Raw genomic sequence first — 26719 nt, 5'->3', positions numbered from 1 at the left:
GGATTAGCACTTGAACTAGAAGTGTGTTCTTAAATAAATCCATTGTCTGTACCAGCAGCCACTCTGATACTAAAACTGCAGGAGTTGTATTGTCTGTGTATGAAAACAACAAGGACAAAATACAGAGCTTTGTGAATCAGATTTCATCATTTGTTCATCTTCTTCCTCAGACTTCACAAGCTTACAATACTGATTTCACCATATTTATGCTTCAGGTAAAAATATATAAAATATGATATAATTTACAAGTATATATTAACATAAATATTACAAATATGCCCTAATACATAAGTTTTTACAAATTAATCTTCTATATCAGAGCTTGCACGGGTACCTACAGAAGACAAACAGATTTCCCTGATTTACTGCTCAGCTCCAGAGAGGTGAAGAGAATATTTTTCCCTTAGAAGCAAAAAAAAAAAAAAAAAAAAAAATCAGCCACAATGAGAACTGGCCAGAATACTTAAGTCTACCAGGAACCTTCACTATGCCATGTTTCCTCTTATGCACATATAAAGTCACATGTGGTATATAGATTTTGTTTGCAGAGACTGTTTTTTGAGTCAGATGTCAGATACACCAGTGTGTTCTCTTTGCTCAGAAAGCCAGAACACTGTCCAATTTCTAGAATTATTTCGGAATACCCATTTAAAATTACTTGGCACTGTAGGGGCTGAGGATATAAAGAACATTTTTCATCTCTCCCACCCTATCATACACAGACATCAAAGTCCTAAAGTTTCCCAGATTAGCAATCTTCAGTTTGTTACAGGTCCTGGGGATGGATTTGTGACTAGCAGTGTACAGGAGGACACAGTGGACATTCTTGTGAACTAATACTAACATAAAGCATAAGAGATTGCCAATGCCGACATAGACCATTGGATATTCTCAGCCATGCTGTCCCTGCCAGTCCTATATCTCAACAGGCTGTTTACTTCTGCTACTTCTAAAATGATTATATGAAGGATCCTAGTTAATGTTAACCTTTAAATGTACCTGGGCTGGATTACTATTCCCAGTTGTAACATAATTGCAGGAATTTGGATCTAAATGCATCTGAAAACTGCCCCAGTTTCTAGGAAAAAAAAAAAAAAGTAACCAAATATTCAGAATACTTTTGTTTTTAGCACAGTATATGCTAGAAACATAATACATAGATTAGAAATATATATTTCTAATGTTCAGTTTCTGTATTAGTACAGCTAATCCAGAAAATTTACACAACCATGATATCCCAGTGTCAAAATTAGTACCCCAACTGCTCAACCAAATGCCTTTCAAAGGCATTCTTCATTTCTGCAGGAAAAGGGGAAACAAAAATCTGAAAATTGGTAATAAAGCAAACGTGTCAGAGGGAAAAATACTAATTTTACAAATTTTTTCGTACTGTCTGATGCATAGGAAGGAAGGCCTATAAGAAGGGAAAGAATAGGAAAATCAATTGCATCTCTACCACCCCATAAAAGTCTTAAGACGACTATTATCAAGAGCACACGTTATATTCTGATTCTCTTCACAATAGAAACACTATTTCCTACCTCAAAAAGCATTATATACTTGACTGGGTGAGACTACATTTACCCACCTGATAGCAACTAGATAGGTTGTCAGTTGCTCTGCAGTCTGACCAGACATAGACCACCTCCAGGTCTATAGGATATACAGATCAAAGTGAGCTGATGTCAGATGTCTGCCTGTACAACCACGTAGGCATATTTTAAGTGTCTATTATTGGGTCCTTTGCAAAATATGAGGAGAATAACGCAAACACTCTAAGTAGGGTCCAACTCCACATTTATCTATGCTTGAATCTCTCTTGTTCAATATTCAGATTTAAATGAACCAGAACCTTGATTTCTTTGAATGAGAAACTGCAAGTTTTCCACATGCAAGAAAATGGCACCTTCAGAAAGCTCTTAAAGAGAATTCTGGCTGTCTGGTATTCAACCATCTTTTTTTTTTTTTTTAACTAACCAGCCTATTTTCCACTGATTTTATCCAGTCTGGAACTCCCTAATTAAATACTAGTTGAGTTGGAGGTTAGAGATAAGAAGGGCAAAGCCAAAAAAGCCAAACCCCAAAGCCCAAAATTCTAACTTGCCATTTAGTTACAAGTTATGTTCTATTCTTTTTGCTTTCTTCTGAAATATTTTAATTTCTTCAAAAGGTCTTGCATGATTGCAGAGATACCCTGTGCTACATATCAATAAATAAAACACCAAATAAATATGAACAAAATATTTAGGAACATGGCACAGATTGCATATTTCCATAACAGAAGAAAATGATTGTTGACTTTGTAAACAAGAGAATTGCAACAAGAAACACTGGATTTCACTGCCCCCAGTGAAAACATTGAATATCACTCCTTCCTATGCGAAGCTTACTAAGTTCAAGACACAAACAGGGTCATTGTTCTGTTTAAGTGCTGGGAAGCTCTTTGCTTTTATAACTTGGCTTGCGTTGCTATTACTTCAACATTACTTTCCCTTCAGAGACTTCAGACTACTGTGATTAAAGGTTCATTGCAAATCCATCAGCTAGCAATATTTTGGACTTAAACACAAATATTCCCTTCCCTGTCTCTGACAAACTGTTTCATGTTTCCCACCATTAATTTATTATGGAAGAGAATGCCATTTTTCTTAACAACTGGTACAAATCTAGAAGAAAAGTTCCTATGTTAAGATTTCAGTATTTTTGCTTCTATAGCCTAAAGAGAAGCTGACAAACTGATTACAACCAACCAAGAAGCAGCTACTATAACAGATCCATCAACCTGACAACCTGAAAGACAAATCTTAAAACTAGAAAGGCTGTTTACAGACTGCGTTATGAACAGGAATGGAAAAAATTCAACCTTGAAACCCTTTCATATGTGGCTGGTAAACAGCTTTACACTGTAAGGTATAACAGGCTTCTTAAAGAAAAGTTTGCATGTTTAAACATGATAATGCAAGAACTGTTTACTGAAGTAACATAGGGTAATTTATTTACAGGAAAAAAATTCAAAGATCTCAAAGTAATGAGGAACCTGTGACACAAATCCTAATCTGGCATATGACAGCTGCAGAATGAATTCAAAAGATTTTTACCAGACTAATTATCTGTTAATGGCCAGGCTCAGCGGGACACAACAAATTCCCAAGGTTTAGTTTCCAAGTCATGTGATTCCATCTTTAGCATGGCAGATGGCAGACAATGACTGCATACCGCTCTTTTATTCCAAGAGCTACACACACCATTTCAGCAACCCAGCACTAAAATTATTGTAATCATACATCAACAAAGATACAACGTTACCACTGGTGACACCACTATTTTCACAGTGATTGTTTCCCACACTGTGCAGCATGTCATTTTTATTAAGTGCTGTCAAGTCTCAGTGTGCACAGACAAAAATTGAAAACCCAGCAGGATTTATCTTCTCTATAGATCCACAAAGACTCCAGCAAGTTGGATGTCACTTTTAACAGAACACACATGCTTGCCTTTAGCTAAAATATCAGCAATTCTGGTCAGTTGCCATGCTGTAATGTAAAAGTGCTGACTTTCAATCAGGGTCTGATTTTGTGTTCATGTTGATAAATAGTCTATTATTTTAATATCCCACTTCACCAATCAATCTGTTAGTTTGATGGCAGTGGGTATTACTAATTACATATCTAAACCCTACCTCGCTGAAAAAGATTAAATTCCCATCCAGTGGACCCCTGCCATTACATTCTCAGTAACGTCACACCATATACTCCAAGCTAGAATTATGTATCCTTGTGGGGAGGAAAGAGATGTAAGTTCTCTACTTTACCTGTACTATATTTTGGGTTATTATCTCCAGAAAGTAAGAATAATATACAGGGGGTCCTCTGTCCCCACTCACTCAACAAATTTTGAAGACCATTGTTCCAGACAGCCAAGTTTTCCAGTGCTAGGCTGTGGCCATTTCACATGGCATGACCTTTATTTTTTGCATATGCAACAAAGCTGAAGAGCTTCCTCAGCATTATTGTTCACTACCAGTTTAAGATGCTCTTCTGAGATGACTCACTAGATGATCAAGTTTCTGTTGCTTTTTTAATACTTTTTCTGTAGCACCTTAAGCATCATAATTTTGTTATTTTTAAACAAAATCCTTAACATTTCACATTTTCTTTTTTCCCTCAAAATGGTAACTGGACTGGTAATGCAATCCTCAGACAACTGTGATAAAAATTGCCAATACTTTCTAGGGTGAATCCTAAACCACACATTATCTGCCCGTGGCCTTTGAACCACTCTATGTAATGAAGATGCTTTAAGAAATGTTCCATGCCAAGATTTGTAGCTGGAAAAAGATCTCTGTATTTTCATATTTAAGGTATTTTTCAGATCCCTACATCTATGACAGGGCACAGTTATTTTCAGGTTAGTTTCAGATAACACTTCCTCCCATAAATAACTACAGATGGGAATATTTCTATGTCCACGAACAGAGGCCAGAATTATCTCCTCTGTTTCCTCCTTTCTTCTAGCAATAAATAACCACGGCTTCCAGTTCTAGGCATACTGACTGAAAGTCTGAACAAAAATATCTTGTAGCAGTGTCCATGGATGAATTAATTTCCTGTCATACAGACTCCCTCAAGATTAGGGCAACTTTAATTCTTTTGTTTTCCTTAGATTTGCAAGATTGCTGTATGAATTCTCTGTGAGATGCAGGTGTGTATACATGCACATTTTAATGTTAACTGGCATTCAGATTTTCATTATTTTATCTCTAGCTCAACAGCTCTTCTAAAGTTGTAGATAGCCTTTAGTTATGGAAAACACTCAAAAACAAGTTTTCAGAAACCTCAGAGACTGTTAGATCCCATTTATCTCCTCCAAAATCACCTCTTCATTAATCTTAACTTTATAGTGACTACCACTGAGTTCCACTAGATCTGACTAACTTTAAGCCTATTCTTTCTTTTCCTATACACAGAAGTAATTTCCTTTTTCTTTGTTAATAGTTTTTTTGTTCATCGCCCAAAAAAACTGGTTTATTATCTTTCTCCCGTCTAAGCAATCCCATTTCCTTTAATCTTTCTTCAGAGGACAGGTTTTCTTAATTCTTTTTACTTTGCTCTGGATTTTCCATAATAAAGCTGTCTCTTGCCGCTATCACTGCATTGAGAGAGACAGAGCAGAATGGCCACCTGACACATACATCAGAAACAAAATGATTGACCATACCTTCTGTATGGCTGTTAGATATCCTCTCCTATGCACAACTGCTGGCACCATTAATTCATCTTCAGCTGTGATCCTTTACCACTTCAACCAGAACTACTTGCCATTTCCTATCTGCATTGTTAATGACCAGCGAGTCTAAGGTTACTCAACCTGCCTTATCCTAAGTTATTCCTGCAGTTTGTCCAAATTACTCTATTTTTCTGTTGTCTGGGTTTCCTGTAGCTCATCTGTTTGGTGTCTTCTTCATATTTATTAAGCATATCCTGCATTCTATCTTCCACGTCATTTACAGTGACTAGTATAGACACATATTCATTGACCCCTACTCAATATAAAATTCCAGTTTGGCAGTGAATCGTCAATTATCATTCAGAACAACAGTATTCCAACTGTGTATCCAGTAAGTAGTGCATTTTTTCTAGACCATGCTTCCCTAGCTGACTGACGTGAAAACACAGTGTCAAAAAGCTTACTTCAGACAGAAGGAAGCAGCCACTATTGTTTTCTTCCCCTTGTCTCTCTCCCCAGTCAAGGCATTGTTTCATAACTCTTTATTGTTAAAAAAACAACACTGCCAACACCACCACCCCTAAAACCCCCACATTATACACTCTCTTGAAGCATTTTGTGTCCCGAGCTCAGCCCAAAACAGCAAGCTCCCTGAACGGACGGGTGCTATGTCAGAGCCCTTCAAACCCATAACACGCATAAAGGTGACTGTACCAAATAACATGGAACTTTTCAACTTCCACATAATAGAGGTGCTCTACTGCTTCGTATGTTCTCATAAAAGGGGGAAAGGATCAGCCAACCATCTGCAAGTGATTCACAATATGGCTTCCTCATTTTTTTTCCCCATAACTCTCAGAGTGAAATTTATTTAGCTCAACTTTACAGACACTCATCTCATTCAACCAGCATCAGCTGTAGGACAATTAGACTCTTGTAGGACTCCTCTATACTCTTTTTCAGGGTTTCCCTATGCCTTGGAAAATAATCTTTAGCCCTTCCAGATTGGTTTTGTCTCATGTACATCCAGTGAATGAGAAACATTGTTCTTGACAACATCTAGTATGACCTTTTCTTTTCCTCCTCTGTACTGTGTGTATCTTTTCTGATTTAATTTCCCAGGCCACTTAGTTCCTACTCTCTTGGAAAGTCTCTCTCTTGCAAGTTCTGTTCTCTTTTAAAGATAATCTAAATACTTTTGGTTGCATCTCCATCAGTAAGTTTTATTGTTTCTCATACAACAGTAGTTTGTGGACTCATGTCAGCTACAAAAACCCAAAACCAAAAAATAAACCCCACTGAACCAGCAACATATATGCCTTTTTCAAGTTGATACTCCACTCTTACGTTGCAGCACTTATCCACTGCTGCATCAAGAGGTCTCAGACATAATGGTCCTGTTGCTGTCCTCTCATACAATGTTGCACACACTCTGCTGATATTCAAGTCTTATAAACCAATATAAAAACTGCCATGATTTATTATTTTTTTTTTTTTTACCTCACAGAATAGACATAACACTTAGTGGTGTGATTTGCCACATAATAAACAGATTAATCTGCTTTTTCTTGTGGACATCAACTATGATTTCTGAAAAGCCTTTCTGTCCAACTATTTTAGTAGTTATATTGTCAACTATATCCCTAGTGTCAAATCACCAAGTCATCTGCTGCAGTTTGGCAAATTTCAAATTGCTTTCTAAAAGTTGACTCTACCTCTTCTGACCCTCAGCCTTTAAGATGAATGCAGGGACTGTCATTTCTGTTCAAAATCTTAAAGCAAGGTGAGGAAAGACTCCTTGCCCACAAATGCCAAACTTCTGTGGGATCTGCAATGCAGAGAATCACTCCCTTTGCAGCTGCCACTGGCATTCCTCTACAACAATATAGAAACCTTTTTAACAGTTGTGAGGAATGCAAGGGCTTGAGGGTTTTCCCCCCTCATTCTTGCAGGTTAATGCAACACTTCAGCTTAAAGTGCCATTTTAAATTTCATCAGAACTAGAACTGCGCAAAAGTTGGAGCTTTCTATGTTCTTGCAAAATTGCCTGTAGCAGAAATTAAAATACCTGCTATTTCCAATACATTTGTGAAAGTGCCTCTACTAGGTTAGAGCCTGAGACCTAAGAAAAAGACTTCTTTTGGTTTCAGTAGCTTTTAACTACACATAATGCCTGCAAAAATGGAAGTACATTTGTATTATTAAGTTTCTAAGCTTGCAATGAGATATCAGACAGTGATGTAACAATACAATTAAATAACACTTAAAAAAACAGTACACCTAAATCCTAGTGCCAAGTTCCTTAAAAAAAGTGTACTGCTGATGAATAAGATACAGCTGAAAACCAAGTAGCCTTTCCACTGTCATTAGGTAGGGGAGAATTGAACTGAAGGTAAACATTTGCTACAACAACCCAGTTAACTGCAATAAAGTTATTTAAAAAAAAAATCTCATCCAAGTATGACTTTGCAGACAAAACTGGAAAACTGAGGAAAACCAAAATGTATGTGTTCTAAAACTTATCATAGAATCATCTAGGTTGGAAGGGACCTTTAAGATCATAAAGTCCAACCACCAACCTAGAACTGCCAAAACCACCACTAAACCATGTCCCTAAGCACCACATCTACCCATCTTTTAAATACTTCCAGGGATGGCAATTCAGCCACTTCCCTGGGCAGCCTCTTCCAATGCTTAACAACCCTTTTGATGAAGAAATTTTTCCTAATATCCAATCTAAACCTACCCAGGCATAACTTGAAGCCATTTTCTCTTGTCCTATCACTTGTTACTAGCGAGAAGAGGTCGACCTCCACCTCGCTACAACCCCCTTTTAGGTGGCTGTAGAGAGCGATAAGGTCTCCCCTCGGCCTCCTTTTCTCCAGGCTGAACAACTCCAGTTCCCTCAGCTGCTCCTCATAAGGCTTGTCCTCCAGACCCCTCACCAGATATGGTACCCTTCACTGGACTCACTCCAGCATGTCAAGGTCTTTCTTGTAGTGAGGGGCCCAAAACCAAACTTGGTACTCCCGCCCAGTCCTTCTCCTCTGGGCAGGTTTCCAGCCACTCTTCCCCAAACCTGTAGCGCTGCATGGGGTTGTTGTGACCCAAGTGCAGGACCCGGCACTTGGCCTTGTTGAACCTCATACCATTGGTCTCAGCCCATTGATCCAGCCTGTCCAGATCCCCCTGTAGAGCCTTCCTACCCTCAAGCAGATTGACACTCCTGCCTAAATTAGTGTCATCTGCAAACTTACTGATGGTGCACTTGATCCCCTCATCCAGATCATTGATAAAGATATTAAAGAGAACCGGCCCCAGTATTGAGCCCTGGGAAACACCACTTGTGACTGGCCACCAACTGGATTTCACTTCATTTACTACCACTCTCTCAGCACGGCCATCCAGCCAGTTTATTTACCCAGAGAAGCATACATCCGTCCAAGCCACAAGCAGCCAGTTTCTCCAGAATGCTGTGGGAAACAGTGTCAAAGGCTTTACTAAAGTCCAGGTAAATAACATCCACAGCCTTTCCCTCATCCACAAAGCGAGTCACCTTGTCACAGAAGATCAGGTTTGCCAAGCAAGACCTGCCTTTTACGAACCCCTGCTGACTGGGCCTGGTCACCTGGTTGTCCTGCATGTGCCACGTAATGACACTCAGGATGATCTGCTCCATAACTTACCCTGGCACCAAGGTCAGACTGACAGGCCTGTAGTTCCCTAGATCCTCCTTCCAGCCCTTCTTGTGGATAGGCGTCACATTTGCTAACCTCCAGTCAACTGGAACCTCCCTGTCTCAGTACTAAATAGCTCTCGCTAAGATTAAGATTCTAGTAAAAACACTATATTAATGGAGCTTTTCAGATCTGAATGACAGAAGCCTATATGCCAAAAGAACTGAAACAAGAATATGGGGAATATCGGTTGTACTAGTAAACGAGATCTCTCCTGCTCATCCCTTGTTTTGGTTTCTTCCCTCTGTGATGAGTAGGTTAATAGCTCCAGTCGGTCTCCTTAGTGTTTCCACTACAAAGAAAATACAAAATTCAGTTTACAGAAGCTGTCATCTCTACTAAGAATTTTCAAATCTGTCACTGGAAAATAAAAAAATACTGAGAAGACCATGATAAGTCTGATGAATACTTCCAAATGTAATATCAATTTTCTTCAGTTACCCATTTACTTTTAATAAGCACCTTAGGAAAAGCTTCATTAACAGAAAATTAGGGATCTTTTGGTTTCAGAGAGAGCCACCAACATATCTGCAGCCCATCAAAAAAGTCGTTTAAAATAAGGCTTATCTGTGGTATATTCTCACTATTTTGGGAATGGAGTGTAAAAAAGGTGGCTCGTCCACCTTTTCAATCCTGTTATGGATATTAATCCATGAAGCTGCAACACAATGCAAGCTTAAAAAGTTACTATGTTCCTGGAATGAAGATTTTTGTTTTGTGTATCAAATAACTCATGCTTCAGAGTTCTGTATGGCTTTTTCCAAGTTTCTCACATGACCCCTCCCCACCTCTTTATATTCTTTTAAACAGCTAGTGCAGGTAATTTACCATTAAGTTGCTACCCTACACTTCACAATAACTGAAGCTTGTTTAGCAAGACAGAAACCCTCCCTTCTCTTCTGAGATGACAAAGGGTTAACTTCCCAACTGGAGAAGTTTCAGTCTGACTGTCCTTGCTTCACAGTAGGATAGTGACAGATTCCAGCAAAGAATAGAAAGGAAAAATGCAGCCAAGTAAGGAAAACACTTTGGTCAAGCAAATATACCAGGCAAACCTCAATGTCAGAAGCACAAAAACTGGAATAGCAGAAGCCTGCACTGCAGAGTTTAGCCTAGTTACTTTTACAGGAATATTTTTGCTCATATAGAAACCATCACAGAAATCTTGGGAGGTAAAAAAAGTTGGTTGCTCAACAACTTAAAAGTGAAAAGTCAGCCTTGCATCAAGGTATTTAAAAAAAATAAAAAAATAAAATCTGTAGTTGAGGCTACAAAGCACTAATATTTTAAGTTAGAGCATCCATATTGAAACTGAAGATAAAAGGGAAATCTTGTAATGTTACAAAATCTTACAATTAAAAGCTAGATAATTGTCTTCATACACAATAATTAAGGAAAATATCCAACATGGATGTTATTCTCTATGTTACTATTATCATCAAGATGTTGCTACAGTCAAGATTAATGAAGCCAGAAGAGCAAATAAAAACTCTTTTGAGGACATTCTCTGTTGTTCTGCTCAAAATTAAAAAGATTATTTCTTCGTAGGTCACTGGTTTCATGATTGTTTCTTACCACCAACAAAATTGCCCCATAAGTTAACAGCACAACACATTCCCTGATAAAAGGATATAAATTTTATACATGTATGTTTTAAACAGCTTAATTTAAGCATCAATTCTGTATTAAACAGAAAATACAACCTAAACCTATTTACTCACAAAAAATGCAAAAAATATGTATTTCCTCAGAGATAAAAATATGAAGGACCAGGAAAAAGACAAAATAAACCCCTGAGAAACACAAGAGCTGCATTTATAGGAACATAGCTGTTTACAAAACGCCTCTTTTTTTTTTTTTTTTAAATGGTTGCCTTTCAAGCTGTGCCAACACTACAATGAACATAAAAGATCTGCCTTCCTAGCAGATTCAGAAGAATAAGCAATTACTACATTAGAGAAAATAGGCTCAGAAATTTCCACCAATTGGTAATTGGCAGCAAAGCAACTCTTTATTTGCCAAACCCCACAAAGCCCATGGGCACCAGCCTCTACATATACCGGCAATGGACAAAGAAAAAAAAAAAAAATCCCTATTGCCTAAAACTGGGGTCAACCTTTCACTTTGGAGAAAAAGAAAGAAACAAACAAAAACCCTAGAAGTCTCTGTCCTCCCAGATAAGCAGGAGGCTTTTATTATCAGTGTGTTTAAAGCCATAGGTCTTCCACATATATCCAATGACCACTTAAATCACAATTACGCCATTGAGCAAAGGCTCCTTCCCAAAGTCTACGGAAAAGCAAAAGGCCTTTCTTCCAAATGGGAGGGAGGTCTCCATATTTACGCACTACTACTACTAAAACAGTTTACACAGAGAGGCAGTTGTAAGCAGCAGCTATTTGCAGGCTGTTAGCAGTGAGAACTAGGGATTTCCCAATCCTGCTAGAGAACAACCTACATCTACAGTCCACGTTTGGTTATTGCCTTTACCACAGAAGGCTGGGAGGAGGTACTGCAGCAATTTGAAATATTACACTTATTTCGGAGTATTACCGATTGGTCATACTCAATGTAGACTGAAGACAGCCATCATCCACCATGGGCATATGACTGTGTGCTGCCCCCCAGCCTGACCTCTATCTCCCATAACCCTGCCCAAGCGACAAAAACCCAGGGTGATCATAATGGGTGCATCTGGTCGTGATGGCTACACCCGGCTCAAAGTGGATTCCGGGGAGACAGATAACAACACGATAGCCAAGGGCTAATTTATGGCAATGCGCTCACCTAACCACAATACTGATACTGTGATCGATATGCAAATATGACTATAAGTCAATCATCTTACCCCTATAAAAAGTGAACAGCTGAAGAGCCCTTTGAGAGATCCTGCACAGCAGCAGGTTGCATGCCCGGATCTCCCCTTGAGTAGGGACACCTCTCAAGGTTACTTCTTGAGGTTGAGAGATTTCCCTGTTGCAAGAGATCCTCAGTAAGTGACTAATAGCACGCTAAACTTTGAAGCTTTGCTAAGATTATAACTTAGATTGATTGTGCACATATGATCCTTTAGACATAAACCATTGCCCATGTCTGGGAGTAGGACTGGACCCAGCCACACCCAGACTCCTCCCTGAGAAGGAGTTTAGAAAGCAAGGGGGTCCTTTCTGAACCACATGACTCAACAGGAGGGTCTCCCTGACAGTTTTGGCTGACCCTGTCCTCTACGCAGTAAATAACCAACTGCGCCTTGCCACTGAATCTTGTTAAACCGCTGTCACATTTACCATCAAATTTTGTTAAATCGCTGTTTCTATCAATAAATATATTGCTGCTTCTCTCTTATGAGTGAAGTGCATCACTCCATTCACGACAGGGTGACAGGCAAGCACCATATGTGATTTAATGTTAATTAATTTTATTGATCCCTGATGTACTACTGCATCTTCCACATCAACGCAGACCAGTTTCTACTGTATTAACAATGCAATAGAAGAGGTGAATCTGAACTGAGAATCCTAGCTTTTGCAGTTTCCTTTCCTGACTCTATGTACTTGGTTGAGAAGATTAAAATCATCTTATCTGAGACAGTAACAGAAGACTTCATGGGCAGAAGAGACTAATTACTGTATAATAAATATCCTCAAAGCTATTTTATTATGAATTAAATTAAACATGACTAAATCACATTTCAGATGTTCCTAGAAAGGATTCTCTCTTAACAAATCTTGTTAACAAATCTCATTAAAAATCAAACCTATTAGAAGAACTAAAGAGCACATTACAGTGCTACCAAATACTAAAAATTGAGAGTCTCAGTGATGCATTTGCCTTGAATGTTTAATACCAAAGAACAGAATAAGTTCTTTTCAAGTACTTAATTACAAGAAGTGTATTCACAGCACAAAGAACATAACCAGAGACAGACCTCATATGGAGACAATCTGAGTAAGTGCACTTGTTCTGCAATACACTTGCTAGCAACTTTCAACACAAAAAGGTGCTTTCAGTAGTCTATAGGATTACACCCATTATAAAAAGCTTGACAATAGAAGTCCCCACATCTGTTCGAACACAGTCGAAACTTTTACAAGTAGGTCATGCAAATATATAGATACACAGGTGTGCAAAAATACCTGTTGAATGAGCAAGGATCCTAATATTTAGTGAACAATACAATAGTCCAGGTACCTGATACTGAATGTGATCTACTTTGCTGCCTGTGTTGCTCTGTATTATTAAAGTCACAATGCTGTCAAAAGTTTCACATCAGTGTCAAATAAAAGTATCAAAGTCCTGCTCCGAGAAGGGCTGAGTCATTAACCTGACTGATCAACAGCAAATGTATTCCCAACAGTTTTATCTGGTACTGGAGAACATTCTATAGACCACTTCTTTGTATTTCCAAGCGAGAATAAAAGACCTACTGCATCATTAATCCTGGCAACATGTTTTTGCAGTGGTAAAACTAAAAGCAAAAACAAGTTAAAAAAGATATAACCACCCTCAGAATTATTCATTTCAGATAAAATTCTTGACCGTGGATCATGTCAGTTAGTTACTACCTCCAGAATGACGTTTCAGTCCTTCTGCTACTTAAATAGCAACCCGTGGAAGTGAAATGGAAGGAGGCAGCAATATTTTTCTTATATCACTCAGCACTATGTAGTAGTCTGAAAACATAACTCTGCTTCTGAAAACACATATATATTTTAACAAGTTTGCTTTCAAATGTTTCTAACAGTGTATTACTTAATCAATAGGCACTTTTTTTAGCAATGCAACAGAGTTAGTATACAAAAAAGATAATTTTTAATTTTTTTTTAACTTAGAATGTGAAGTGGTCAACTTCTTTTGCATTATATACAATTTTTATTTTTGTATATATTAATATTTTAATACAAAATTGAAGTTGCCATTTATTAAACTGTCCTTATTCAGAAGCAGGTTCAAGCATATACAATAACAAGAACTCATTACGGAAACACAGAATCTTAGATTAACTCATAATTATTAGATGGTCACAGCAATTTATTCTCCTACCTGCTTTCCATCCAGTGTACAAAGTCTCTTGACTACACCCGAATCTAACTTAATGGCTTCTGTGATGTCAGTCAAGACCTGTTCGAAGGAGTGAGCAGTCTTCTTATTCAGCAGAATTCTCACAGCTTTCCGTGGTTTTACTCCACTCCTAATAACAGTCACTAATTTGGGTTTAATGAAATCTTTACTCTCCTTCACTTCACTCTTTGTAGATGTCAAAGATGTCAAGGATCGAGTGGACCCAGTCCTTATGTTCACACACCAGTTTGGATTGACATTCTTGGTGTAATCAACTTTGCGATACGGTTCATTGGATGCACATACATAACTTTCACCTGGAAAGAAGATGATATTTTCATAAATTAAGGGGTTTTGCAGCTATTTTTTGTCAATTAAAAAAAAAAAAGACAAATTCTTCAGAAGGGGTGATTTTCCTGTATTTCAACTGCAAACCATTTTAAATGGAGGACTGTAAATTATCAGAGCTTTCCACCCAAACAATACTCTCCGAGTGATTTCAACAGGTTTCAAAAGACCCCTGCTTAAGAAATTAAAAAATCCAGCAAAGGGTAATGAAGGCGTTGAAGATATTTCCCATTTCTTTTGGACTGTACGTTCTGACTACAGACTCATTTTGCAAATGCTTAAGTTACTTGAGCTCACAATACATGACATTAACCATTATTCTACAGCAAATATCCAGGTCCTCCCCTATATATTCCTCAAGTATATACTTCAAGATGCGTACACACATACTTATGTTTAATAATGAATTATTTCAAAAGGAGCAAGTTTTAACTGAATAAAATTCAAATATCTCAAGACCCTTATCCTGAAAGGCACATTACTTTACCAGGAGTCATTGCCTTTCTTCCAAGGATACATCGTTGAAATGTATTCGCTTCAAAATTTTTTTGACCAAACACCTGTTGAGGCCACAAATGAGACTTTGAGACTACAGGAATATGAAAGGCATCTACACTTCCCCATTTTTATTTCTTTCTGAATTCAAACCCTGCACTGCCGGTATCTCCTGAAGTCATGAAAGGGAGATCAAAGGACAAAAAGACATTATCACAGGCTAGTAACACGCACCTTTACATCAAACTGTTTAAAGTGGCACCAGCCACGATGCAGACCTAAGGAATTTGTTACTTTTCTCCATTCCTTGGCATAATGCAAGGTTTGAAACTAACTGGCTTTTTTTTCTTTCTTTCTTATATTTTTTTTTTTAAGAGGAGGACAGTTTTCTGTTCAAACTGCTGTTTGTTGTATACTGTAACTATTTTAAAGTCTGAAAGCAATATTCAAGATGCAGACCATGACAAAGGACATCTTTAACTCTGGGTTATTTCTGTAACCCCCTCCTTCCAGTCTCACAAAATGACATCCAAAGACTTTCTCAAAGAGGCAGAGTATTGCCAGAAGGATGAAAAGTAATCATTCCAAACTGACAGAACACACCATTCCTCCAGGCAGAACAACTACCTATGTCTTAAAAAGCTTAGCCTGTTCTAAGATTAAAGCTACATGCTCAAGGTCACTGGTGGAACAAACCAAACTCACCTCCTGTACACACAACAAGACGAGTAAAGAGTACCGTACATCTATCTATTGGACAGTACTGTAAAAGTTACAAACTGTATACCTATGTTTAGATACACACCAGAAAACTTTTAAACAATACTTTTACTTTCTGAACTCTTTTGGAGAGCTGATTTAGCTTAGAAGTTGTACAGCTTATTCTAAAAACAAGACAGTAAACTACTTTCAAACCCCTGAATAATTACTGTGATCTGTAAGACCTTTTCGTATTTCTTTTCCCATAACATTTCTAATGTATCTTGTATCTAGATCTTCTTGAAATTTTTCTAGCTGTATTTGAAAGAAAACAGATTATAATTAAGTCAAGTTAACAATAAATTTGTTTGGGAAAGTCTGACAGTCAGTTATGCCTCCACAAACATCACTAGGACTGTACTCCACTGAGGTTCAAAGAAACAATTTGGTGTGAGGTTTTATGGATGTCACTGCCTTGCCTCTATTCTTCCTCTTTACTCATCCTCATCGTTCCTCCTCATATTCATAGACCAAATGGTGTACAAAACCGAAACCAATACAGACAAAAACAGACTCCTCTTTCCCCCCAAAATAAGCAAGGACAAATGAGCTGTTTTCAGCCCATAAACTCCTTGAATGGGATTTGCACACAGCTGCATGCAAACTAGCACTAATCTACAGGTTGGGGAAAAAAAAACAAAAACACACACATCTTAGGAAGAACTGTGGGGGCCTAGAAGCTTAGGCTGCCCCAGAACTACATGCTAAGTTGCAACAAGTCTCCAGGCGATCTGATTTAGTCAGATCTGCTTTGAGCAAGATGTTGCATGAGATGACCTCAGACTGTCTCTTCCAAACTAAATTACCCTATGATTCTAAATAGGCGGATATTTTCTTTCAACAGCTGTCTTCGGAGACCTTTTGCTCATCTATCCTGTTACTGTGAAATAGCATGAGGTATTCAAGTTTTGTTACAGCAGCACAGTTGCAACAGAAAGCAAAGGCTTCCCCCGCTACCTCCTCTAATAATAGAGTCAAAGGACTATGCTTATTTTCTGAACAATTTCTATTAAGCCATGAAGCTGTCTATCTCTAAACAGAGTGCTGCCTAATAAGAGGCATCTCAAAAGAAGCTGGTAGTTCTAATTCATACCAATAGACTTACTAACATTGTAACTGATGATCATTTTGTTGTTCTCCTATCTACAACTAGTTTACTCTGTGATGTAGAACCCTGGTGTGGTTTAACCCCAGCTGGTAACTAAGCACCACACAGCCACTTGCTCACTCCCCCCGAGTGGGGTGGGGGAGAGAAAATCAGAAGTGTAAGAGTGAGAAAACTCGTGGATGGAGACAAAAAACAGTATAATAGGTAAAGCAAAAGCTGCGCACGCAAGCAAAGCAAAACAAGGAATTCATTCACTACTTCCCATCGACAGGCAGGTGTTCAGCCATCTCCAGGAAAGCAGGGCTCCATCACACGTAATGGTTGCTTGGGAAGACAAACTCTGTAAAACTCTGAACATCCCCCCATTCCTTCTTCTTCCAGCAGCTTTATATGCCAAGCATAATGTTATATGGTATGGAATATCGCTTTGGTCACTTGGGGTCAGCTGTCCCACCTGTGTCTCCTCCCAACTTCTTGTGCACCCCCAGCCTGCATGCTGATGGAGTGGTGTGAGGAGCAGAAAAGGCCTTGACTCTGTGTAAGCACTGCTCAGCAGTAACTAAACCATCCCTGGATTATCAACACTGTTTCCAGCACAAATCTAAACCAGCCCCACACTAGCTACTATGAAGAAAATTAACTTCTTCAGCCAAAACCCAGCCAAAACCAGCCCAAAGCCTTAGGACAATTTTTTCCACAACTGCACGCTAAACTTCTTATGGAGGTACCTAGCAAGTGACTTTGTTTTTTGTATGTGCATGTTGGTTAAGAATGCTAATTATTATTTCCTGCTACCAAAAAAAAACAAACAAAAAAAAGAACAGAAGGCAATTTAGTCATTATTCTGGGTACATAATATTAGGCATTCAACTTTGGAAAGTCCCTGACCACTTGCTTTGACATGTATTTATCTGCATAAGACTTTGGTAACATTTAATCATCCTCTGATAATAATTTATATACCAATAACCCTGACAGCATCCTATGTATGAGAATAGCTTTCTAAACACACTGGGTGCCCCTTGCATCTCAAAGATTTTGTACCTTCAGTACATGAAGTCAACTATCACCTCAGAGTAACCTCTTCAGTACAGCCTGTCCAGCTGTCGGCTAGAGTTAAATAAGTTCTAGCAATCAGCACTACGAGGTACCTCAAAACTCACCATCATTAAGCATGTGTGTTCAGAATTATCCTTTCAAATTCAAAAAGAATGCACTGCCTAGACCATTAAAAAATTGCACACAAGACAATTCAAAGTTAAACCTCAGGGCTGAAGCCTAAATTAATAAAGTTTTTTGAAAAAAAAACCAAAAAACAACAAAAAAACCCAAATCCAACCACAAAACCCCCTCAAAATTAAGGCTATTCAGAAACAGGCTTTCCAACTTGAAATAAATTAATTGGTTTACATAACGAAGTACAGGGAGAGAACAAAAGGTCCCTTGCTAGAGTATTTACCATAGAAGAGTCTCAATATGGTATGCTAGCTTTGTCTTTTACAGACTTGTATCATAACAGATTTTCTTTATACTACCAGGGAATGTGATCTACTATCTGTCAGAGTAGTACTACAATACCCTTTAGGACAACAGAAATCGTCCCATTATAAAATTTTCAGTCAGTATTAATCCAAAAGGATCTTTATTTCTTTAAAATAGCAGTGCAAAATTCTTTGCCTTCTACTAGTTCCCTTGCTTGATGCATGAATAAAATAATTTCTTCATTATCTGACTAGGTTGCAATACCTGTTTATTATTTCTTTTCCTTTAAGAAGAGGCCTTAGTTTTGATGAAAAAAAAAAAACCAAAAAACCCACAACAGGAAGTGCTTTCAACTTAAACCAATGTAATACCTCAAAAAAATGAATGTCAAATAACTTGTTTCAACTGCATTTAGCCAAGCCTTAAGTTGAAGCACAAACTATTTTAGCTTTAAAAAAAAATCCAAAAAATATATCTGGCAAAAATTATTGCAAAATTTCCTATAACTAGCAGATACAGAAATGACTAATTTCGTGAGAACTCTAATGTATTACAGATTGTTTAGTAAGTGTTTTAATTCCATGCTTTCTTATACCAGTCATATAAACTAAACTCAGTAACACAGGTTTTACATGGAAAACAGATTTTACTACTACACCTGCAAGCCAGGCACATATGGCAGGATGAGAGCAAGGACTGTAAGTGAGAAAACACATGCACTGACTTTCTTGGTTCATGACTTAAAAGATAAAGTCTTTACTTTATTGAAATTGCTACGTAAAATTCTAATGATTTCACCACAGCCAGGACTTCACCCACAGTTTCTAAGTTCTACTGAGAACTTTGCAAAACACCAAAAAACGCTAGAAACAATATAATTAGAAAACCAATTGCTGCTTTCTGCATAAAGGATAATTTTCTAGGAATGAGTTAAACTTTGATTTGTTTGGTTTAACAGGGGTATAGAATTGATTATGCAACAGAAGAAGATATTTAAGGACGGAAAAAAAATGGCAGGGGTAAGTTAAATCACACCTATAAAGTTCACTACAGGAAAATTTCCTACAGAATGATGTATTCAAAAAGCATGCCTAAAATACCACCACCCCTTGATGAGCAGGCATTAATTTTTGAACACTGTGCTATTGTTTAAATTGTTATTTTAGCCATCCTCCAAGTGTAACGTTGTATATAATATTTGCTCACAGGTTTAGCATATGACTTGATTTTAGATCTGTCTGGGATTAATTCATGTACAAATACACACTTCTGATAATCTCCACACTCTAGTCAAAAACCAATATTTGTAAAATGTAACATACAGCACTTCTTTTGAGGGGGGATTAAACAAGTCGAATTGATTCCAAACACTGTTAACACAGTAACAGATTACTTTACAGTTAAAAACCACATAAATAAGTACCTTTGGGTGTTCCAATAACTGCCTAGTATGAGATTTTTCATCTGTCTAACCTAAATACATATAATCTCAATTACTAAGAAAATCTTTTGGGAGACTTCAGTGGCATTTTGATCCTTGCTTCTTTTGGTCATTTGTACATCTACCAGCTCTAGAAAGTTGACAAAACTCCACAAATAGGCATAAAGAATACTTCACATATTTACGTTGCTGACTTGATATGGTCAATTTTATGGCTTGAAGGCCCACTTCCCATTTGTAGTCTTAAAAGAATTTAAAGTTAATGTATACTAGCCTTAACCGGCACATAGTCACAGCAGTTACATTACTGGAAATAAATACCATGTCTTTCGTTTACAACATTAGCATTAACATGAATCAGCTCCTTAGTTTTTAGACCAGATTGTGAAGTTAGTCACTAATATTCCATTGAGATTTGCAGGTAAAGAAGTAAACTATACACTGATGAACTAGCAAGATCTATTAAACAATAGTTTCTTCTTTTTTTTTTTTATGCAGAAAAAATATGCAAGAATTACAGACATTGGTTACAGCTGGGACTCTGAACCCAGCCAAACTATTCTACAGCAGAAAGCTTAACCGGGCTGCAGAGCATTTTTGGCTGAAATATGAAACCTCCTTATAAATTGGCATTATAATTTCAACAGAGCATATGTGCCATCCATCCGACGCTTCATGACAGTACCCAGAGAGATCTAAAGTGTCAATTCTTCCATGAAGAAATCCTGCTACCACTAAAAATTCCTCAAATGGGGCATATGTTCACTTAAACGGAGTAACATCTGCTGATATTTTGGGTCACAATACAATCAACAAATGGAATAAGTTTACTTCTGATTCTGTGTCTCACTAACATTAAAAAAACAACTAGAAGACATGAAACATTGCCTATCAACACGGAAACATTACCAGCCTCTAAATAATTTACCTCTACTGCATTAATAACCAGATGCACTATCCATGAAGAAAGACCTGTGTGTGTGCTGTGTGTACGCAGTTTAAGTACACTGTAGAGGGATTCCAGTTTCAAGACCTAACAGTCTAAACATAATATACTCGCCATTCCCTCACAACAGTAAAATACAGATGATGAACACACAGAATGGGTAAAAGAGAAAACAAATCTGACTGATAAATAGCATAGACCATCATTTGCCTAAATACTGTTTTGCTTACTTAAAACCTCATCTACAAAGGTTTTCTTTTGCCATCTCTTTCTTCAACACTGTTATTCACAGGAAATGTGCCTAGCTCACCTTTAAAGATACAAATGCAGGAATAAAGAGACTGTATGTGAACTCTCCAAAATTCAGCCATGCAATTTTAGGTACTGATAGGAAAAGCAGGATGTATCTCGTCCTTTTGTATCACAAGTGTACGTCACTTGCAACTATGTGCCGTTTTGAGGAAACGCAGCTGCCTGAAAACTTGGGAGTTCTTCACAGCACAAGACTTGTGAGTTGAAGCCCCACTGTTAGGTATTTAACAAATAGCCTAGAAACATTCTGACTTTTTGTCCTTAAAAACAGAGACTACTAAAGACTTGTAGATATTTCATTTTCCTTAGCAGTAGGTTAAAAACCAAATTGTGGATATGCTATGTAGTGGGTAATGTAAGGAAGAAATTAAGTGTACAACACTTAAAAATCTTGAGTCGGGATATCTGAAACAGAAGTCTCTGAACAAGATTTTCTGGCTTGCTTTTTGCAAGGTGTGAACAAGTGCTAACAACTACCTCTTAAGACTCACATAAAGCATCATGTTTTTTAAATGACACACTGCATAACAGAGAACAACACAGCTGACGCAGGTAAAATTCATCCCTACAGAAAGAAAACCGTTAGTCTCTATTTTTAAATGCATGTTCTCCTATGAAGCACGTAGGACAGGGCAGGTTTCTAGGTACATTTCTTCCATCTATCTCATGTTCCTCAGCTTCTTTTTGGTGACACTCATTAGTTTCAAGGGTGCCAAAAGCTGCTTATTCAGTATGGCACAGTAGTTATCAGGGCTACTAACCTTCTAACTTTAGGAATCACAGGAGAGTACCCTTTTTGAGTTCTGTAATACAAAGCCAAGCAGATTTCCAGAACAGTGTATTTATGTCATGTATAAAAGAACTGATCTAAAAATAAACCAACCCCTTTTATGAAGGATTAGGTTATTTAGACCTCTCTTTCCTTCTTTTCACAGAACTTCCTTCCTCATTAGTTTCTCACACTTCCTTCACTTTCACGTCACCTCCAACAACCCTGCATAAGTCACAATCTTTCCTCATCTACAGCATTTTAGTTCCTAATATACTTTTTAAAACCTGGGATGACAACCAGTATTTTACCCGATGCCTAATTGCTCCTAGTTCTCTTTTTACTTTATTTAGTCAAGAGGTTCAGATGACAGCTTCCTACAAGCTTTCAGCAAATCACTGAACATTTGAGGTTGGAAAGGACCTCTGGAGGTCATCTGGTCTAACCCCCTGCTCAGGAAGGGTAAAAGCTTTCAGAAGACAGTTAAGGCCACCTGGTATAAAACCCGCCTAATACCACATGCCTCCTCCGCAGTAAGTAAATAACTTTTTTCAGGTAAACTACATTTCTCCCATCCCTGAAACTAGGAGATAACAGTAGTGGAACTATTTTATTTTGCTTGGAGGGGAAGTTAACCAACAATTTCATCCAATTTCACATCCACACCCCATTGCTCCAGGACTGTGTAACTACAGTGATTTAAACATATATTTGGAAGCATATGCTTTTAATGCTTTTTAATCCTTCTTTTATCCTTCCTTTTTAACCTTCTTTATTAAACCTGTTACATTTGCCTCTTTTTAAAGCATTACAGCTTTTGGCTTTAGCACAGGAAGGTAATCATACCTTTTGGAAGAAGCAAAAAAACAAACTGAGTACTTGATGTCACCGTCTGCTTGCCCTGACGAGAAAATATATACTTGACCTAATATAACAGTATGCATCAACTAGAATCACAGGTACTTAAGCAGGATTAAAATGTAATATGCAGTAACAAAAACAATGATCTAAGGCAGAAAATACTGGGATTGTTCAATACTTTGTTTCAAAAATATTCTTTTACTCTGTATTAATGTGTCAGAGTTCATTTCTTTAAAGCTGATATTGTCCTGTGCTACATGTCCTAGCCATGCATAAGGACTGCCCTGCTCAGAAGCTTCCCACCTCCTGCCCGAAGACTTCCCTACAGGTGCCTGTTGATTGTCTGCACAACTGTGCAGACAAAACTACTGACATTTTATAAAGGACTGTATTATTTAAGCATTGTAGTTGAAAGAACAAAAGACTCCTAGCAATGCTGCCTACCTAGGGAACTAGAAAAATTCCCTATCACATGCCAAATCTACCTAACTGTTCTTGCCAGGAATAGAGTCTACACTTGGTTTCCTCTCCCAAAATCCAACAATGTCTCCCAACTTTGCAGCAGACCTTAACAATCAGGATTCTCCATGTCTTTCACTACCAAGACAACAAAAGCACAGGACAGTGAGACAGAGCATGACTGACATCAGTGTAAAACACAAACCTCAGCACTAAAGAACTGCACAGTTCTTACTATTACCACTGTTTCATGCTTCAGAAGCTTACATTTTTAAAGAAAACTGAAGGATTTAGACAGTTAACTATGGTAGAGAATAAAAATGAAACTATTATTCCATTATTGATATTGAAGGGAAAATATAAAATTACACATGGAATCTCCTATTCAAAAGTAAAAAGTAGTGTAATGTCTGACAGTAAGGTTGAAAGAAAGAAAACTATAAGAAAGTCCTAACATTCCCAACCCCCATCCCCTCTCTGGCTCTGTCTGCTCAAAGAAGATCAGGAGCAGACAATGAAATTCTTCACTCCCATTCTAAGAAAGCAATGAAAACTGCCAAACTCATGAGCCATAATGTTCCCTAATCTACAGGGGCTGGGAATATAAATGGTGTTTGCCTAAGGCTGGTCAAGAACAGCACGCTTTTTTGACTGTCATATCCAGTTAAGAAAAGCAATATTCTTAAAATTGAGCTTGTCAATCTTTGACTAATAAACACGATCTGGTCATATTTTTAACTGACTCAAGCCCTAACAGTAATACTTGAAATCCACAGTATGTCTGTGTATTAGTCTATTTTCCTCTTAAAAATGATAAACGGTAAAACAGATTCATCAGTGACTCAATTTGGCTAGTTTGGACTATTATGTTACAGATTTTGATAGTGCCAGCTTTTATACCCCAGACAGATATTAACCTGATAAACAGCAAATAGGCCTTAAAGAGCTTGCCTGCACTGGGGCACGTCAATGTCCAAGAGCTACACACACAGACTCAAGTTGAGGGAAGTTTAATGCAGATCTTGCTAGCTTGGCAAGGGTGGCCGAGCACTCACCTTCTGCTCACTTCATAGAGCCGCCACTACTGACCCTGAACTGCTGCAATTTCACGTATCAGTTCAACAACACTGATGATGTGCAAACAGACTAGTCAACTTGGTATTGCATCAAGTAGCCATGTTCGGTCTGGTGTCCAGCCTGTAGCTGGCACGTGCACTTTAATTTTATTTTTCTTCCTGATAATTAAATAGCAATACAAGCAAAATGCCATTCCAAACTGCTTTTGGTGCTACTGCAGTTCAAGCTTTAGGATATCACCAACGTTCAAGTATTTGTTCTAGAGCAGAAGTTCAAGCTTGCTGTGCTGGAACTACAAGAAATAAAGAAAATAAAACCAAATCAGATCCTCTTCCAGCATCTTAAGAACAAAACAGCTGGCAAAGAGCTCAGATAATGTCAAGGAATGATGGATCCACTACTTGTTTGCTTTCTTCCCGACCCTGTATATATATGCTTTCCTTTCTCTGTATGGTGATTAGACTTACACTGGTAAAGTTTTTGGCATGCTAATTGTAGAACTTACTAATCCAATTGTGATGCTACAGGATTTTCTTAAGATTCTTGAAAGTTGTAGTGGTCGTGAATAGATGACTAAGTAATTGGGACTCTTTCCCCCCCTCCTTTTTATTTTACTGAGAAAGCATGGAAGTGGCATTCTAATTGTGACATTTGTTTTGCTTTATTCTTCCAGTGAAGAGCAACGACAAAGGTCACTCTTTCAATGAGTGTTTGAAGAGACAGGAAGTATGGTTTTGCTTCCAGTTATTAACTTAAACAGAGTTGTGAGGGTATACACTGCATTTATACTGTTGTCCAGCAAGTCATTTTGTCTTTGTTTTAAGCCATAAAAGCTTAAGATCATTCCTTCTGCAACATTTCAAAAGTCACCCCATGTTATCATTAGTTTATCCAATTTTTGCTTCATCTCCTTTCCCCCCCATCCCAGCATCTCTTTTTTTTTTTTTTAAACTACATCTAAATTAATCACCAAATCATGGAAAAGTTTTTGGTTGATTTCACATTTATTTTATTATTACAGAGTCAGCATTTCACTCAGCAATCATTTCACATTTCCTCTGTTTTGACTGTGGAACAGCCTTATGGTAGATCACATGATGGCGAAAGTCCTCAGGCACTATGTTACTATTACAAAGTGCACTTTCATGCATATCTTTTTTGAGTGAGACCTCTTTGATGCAGCAAATGCTGTAGCCTCTCCCTCCCCTTGTATGTTCTGGAGTGGCTGGTCCCTAACTCCCAGTGCCTTTACTGACAGATTATATAAAGGTCTTCTTCAGGTTCCCTTTTTCAAACTCTCCAGGTGTGATTCAGCATTGCTTTGAAAAGGGTAGTTTCCAAATCAAAGCTTAAAGGATACACATCTGAAAGCCTAAAAAGGAGGAGGCATTAGAAGACCTACAAATCCTACTTCTTCATTAGTTCGAATCAGCTACACCTGGCATATAGAGTCAATGTGTGGAAGACTGCAGTGGCTGATACCAGGCAGATACATCAGAAAAAGCATCAAGTGCAAATTGATTATGAGCCTCACAGCATGCACAACAGAACCAATATATTTGAAAGGCTTATTCACGTAATGTTGAGTTTAAACTGTATTTTAAGACATCATGAGAGAACATGGGGGAAATCTGCTCCTTGTTCTGGTAATTATTATTCCCTACAAACAAGAGGCATATGTTTCATTCGGAAAAAAAAGTACTTCTGGCCCCACTTTGAGAAGCCAAGTGCTGTTCTGCTTGGATTTGCAAGGTCTACCTAACCTTAGCAGTTAAGTCCCGTTATCAAAAGCTACTTAGGGACAACTCTGAAAATGCTTTTGGAAGTCAAACAAGGTAGATAATTCCCTCTATGAATATGGACTTTTCACAGCACCAGAGCTTTCTCTCAGAAAGCTTAAGCCACTGTGAGGCATCAATGACAGTGTAATAACTGTTAAAGAACTAAGTTACAGCATTTCCCTCTATTACAACTGGTGATGAATGAAAGGCAGCCAAGAACTTTACTGTGGTGCTCACAGACGGAACGACTACCTGCTGCCTAACTACCATTAGAGTGAACCCCCACACATGCAGACAGCACTCATCTGGGTGATGGGAGAAGTGGATGGTCCATACTGGGAAAGCGAGGCCTATCGCACCTCCCAGCAGCGGGCAACTCCAGCCCGCTCGCCCTCAGGGGCTGCTGATTTTCAGCAAGGTGACCCTTCTCAGCTTTGACTGAGAGAGGGGTAGGGAGAGGAAAGCCCACCCCAGGGAGAGCCTGCAGCCCACCACCAGGCCCAAACGCCACCTCTTGCCAGACCTCGACATGCCAGGGCAGAACTGCCCCCGGCCCACTGGTACCCCCTCACCTTCCACCAGCTCGTCCAGGCTGGTGAGCTTCTTGCTGCCATCGATGGTGTAGATGGTGCGGACGCCCTGGGGCAGGTTCACGTTGTCCGACAGGGACCGGGTGAGCTCGACGAGGAGGGCGTCGAAGGAGCGGAAGCGGTCGGTGGAGATGGCGTACACCAAGCCCTTGAAGTACCTGTCCCCGTTGCGGTAGAAGCGGGCTTTCCGGGCTTTCTTCTCCGAGCTCAGCGCCTGCAGGGTCCGCGTTCGGTAGAGGCTGCAGTGGGCGCTGTGCGCCGGGCTGG

The 26719-nt window shown here is 38.4% G+C and overlaps 1 protein-coding gene across 1 annotated transcript in view; it reads right to left on the bottom strand.

Annotated features, from left to right (window-relative positions):
• DCLK2 (doublecortin-like kinase 2) overlaps nucleotides 1–26719 on the bottom strand; it is a 260771-nt gene that overhangs the window by 67024 nt on the left and 167028 nt on the right. Inside the window, exons 2-3 of the mRNA XM_009890760.1 lie at nucleotides 26435–26715; nucleotides 14007–14341 (exon numbers count right to left, since the gene is read on the bottom strand). Of these exons, the coding sequence (XP_009889062.1) occupies nucleotides 14007–14341; nucleotides 26435–26715 (616 nt within the window). The remainder of the gene's footprint in view (nucleotides 1–14006; nucleotides 14342–26434; nucleotides 26716–26719) is intronic.

The sequence above is a fragment of the Charadrius vociferus genome, unplaced genomic scaffold, assembly GCF_000708025.1.
Source record: "Charadrius vociferus isolate BGI_N301 unplaced genomic scaffold, ASM70802v2 scaffold178, whole genome shotgun sequence".
Lineage (NCBI taxonomy): Eukaryota > Metazoa > Chordata > Aves > Charadriiformes > Charadriidae > Charadrius > Charadrius vociferus.
This window is presented reverse-complemented; position numbering and strand designations above follow the sequence as displayed.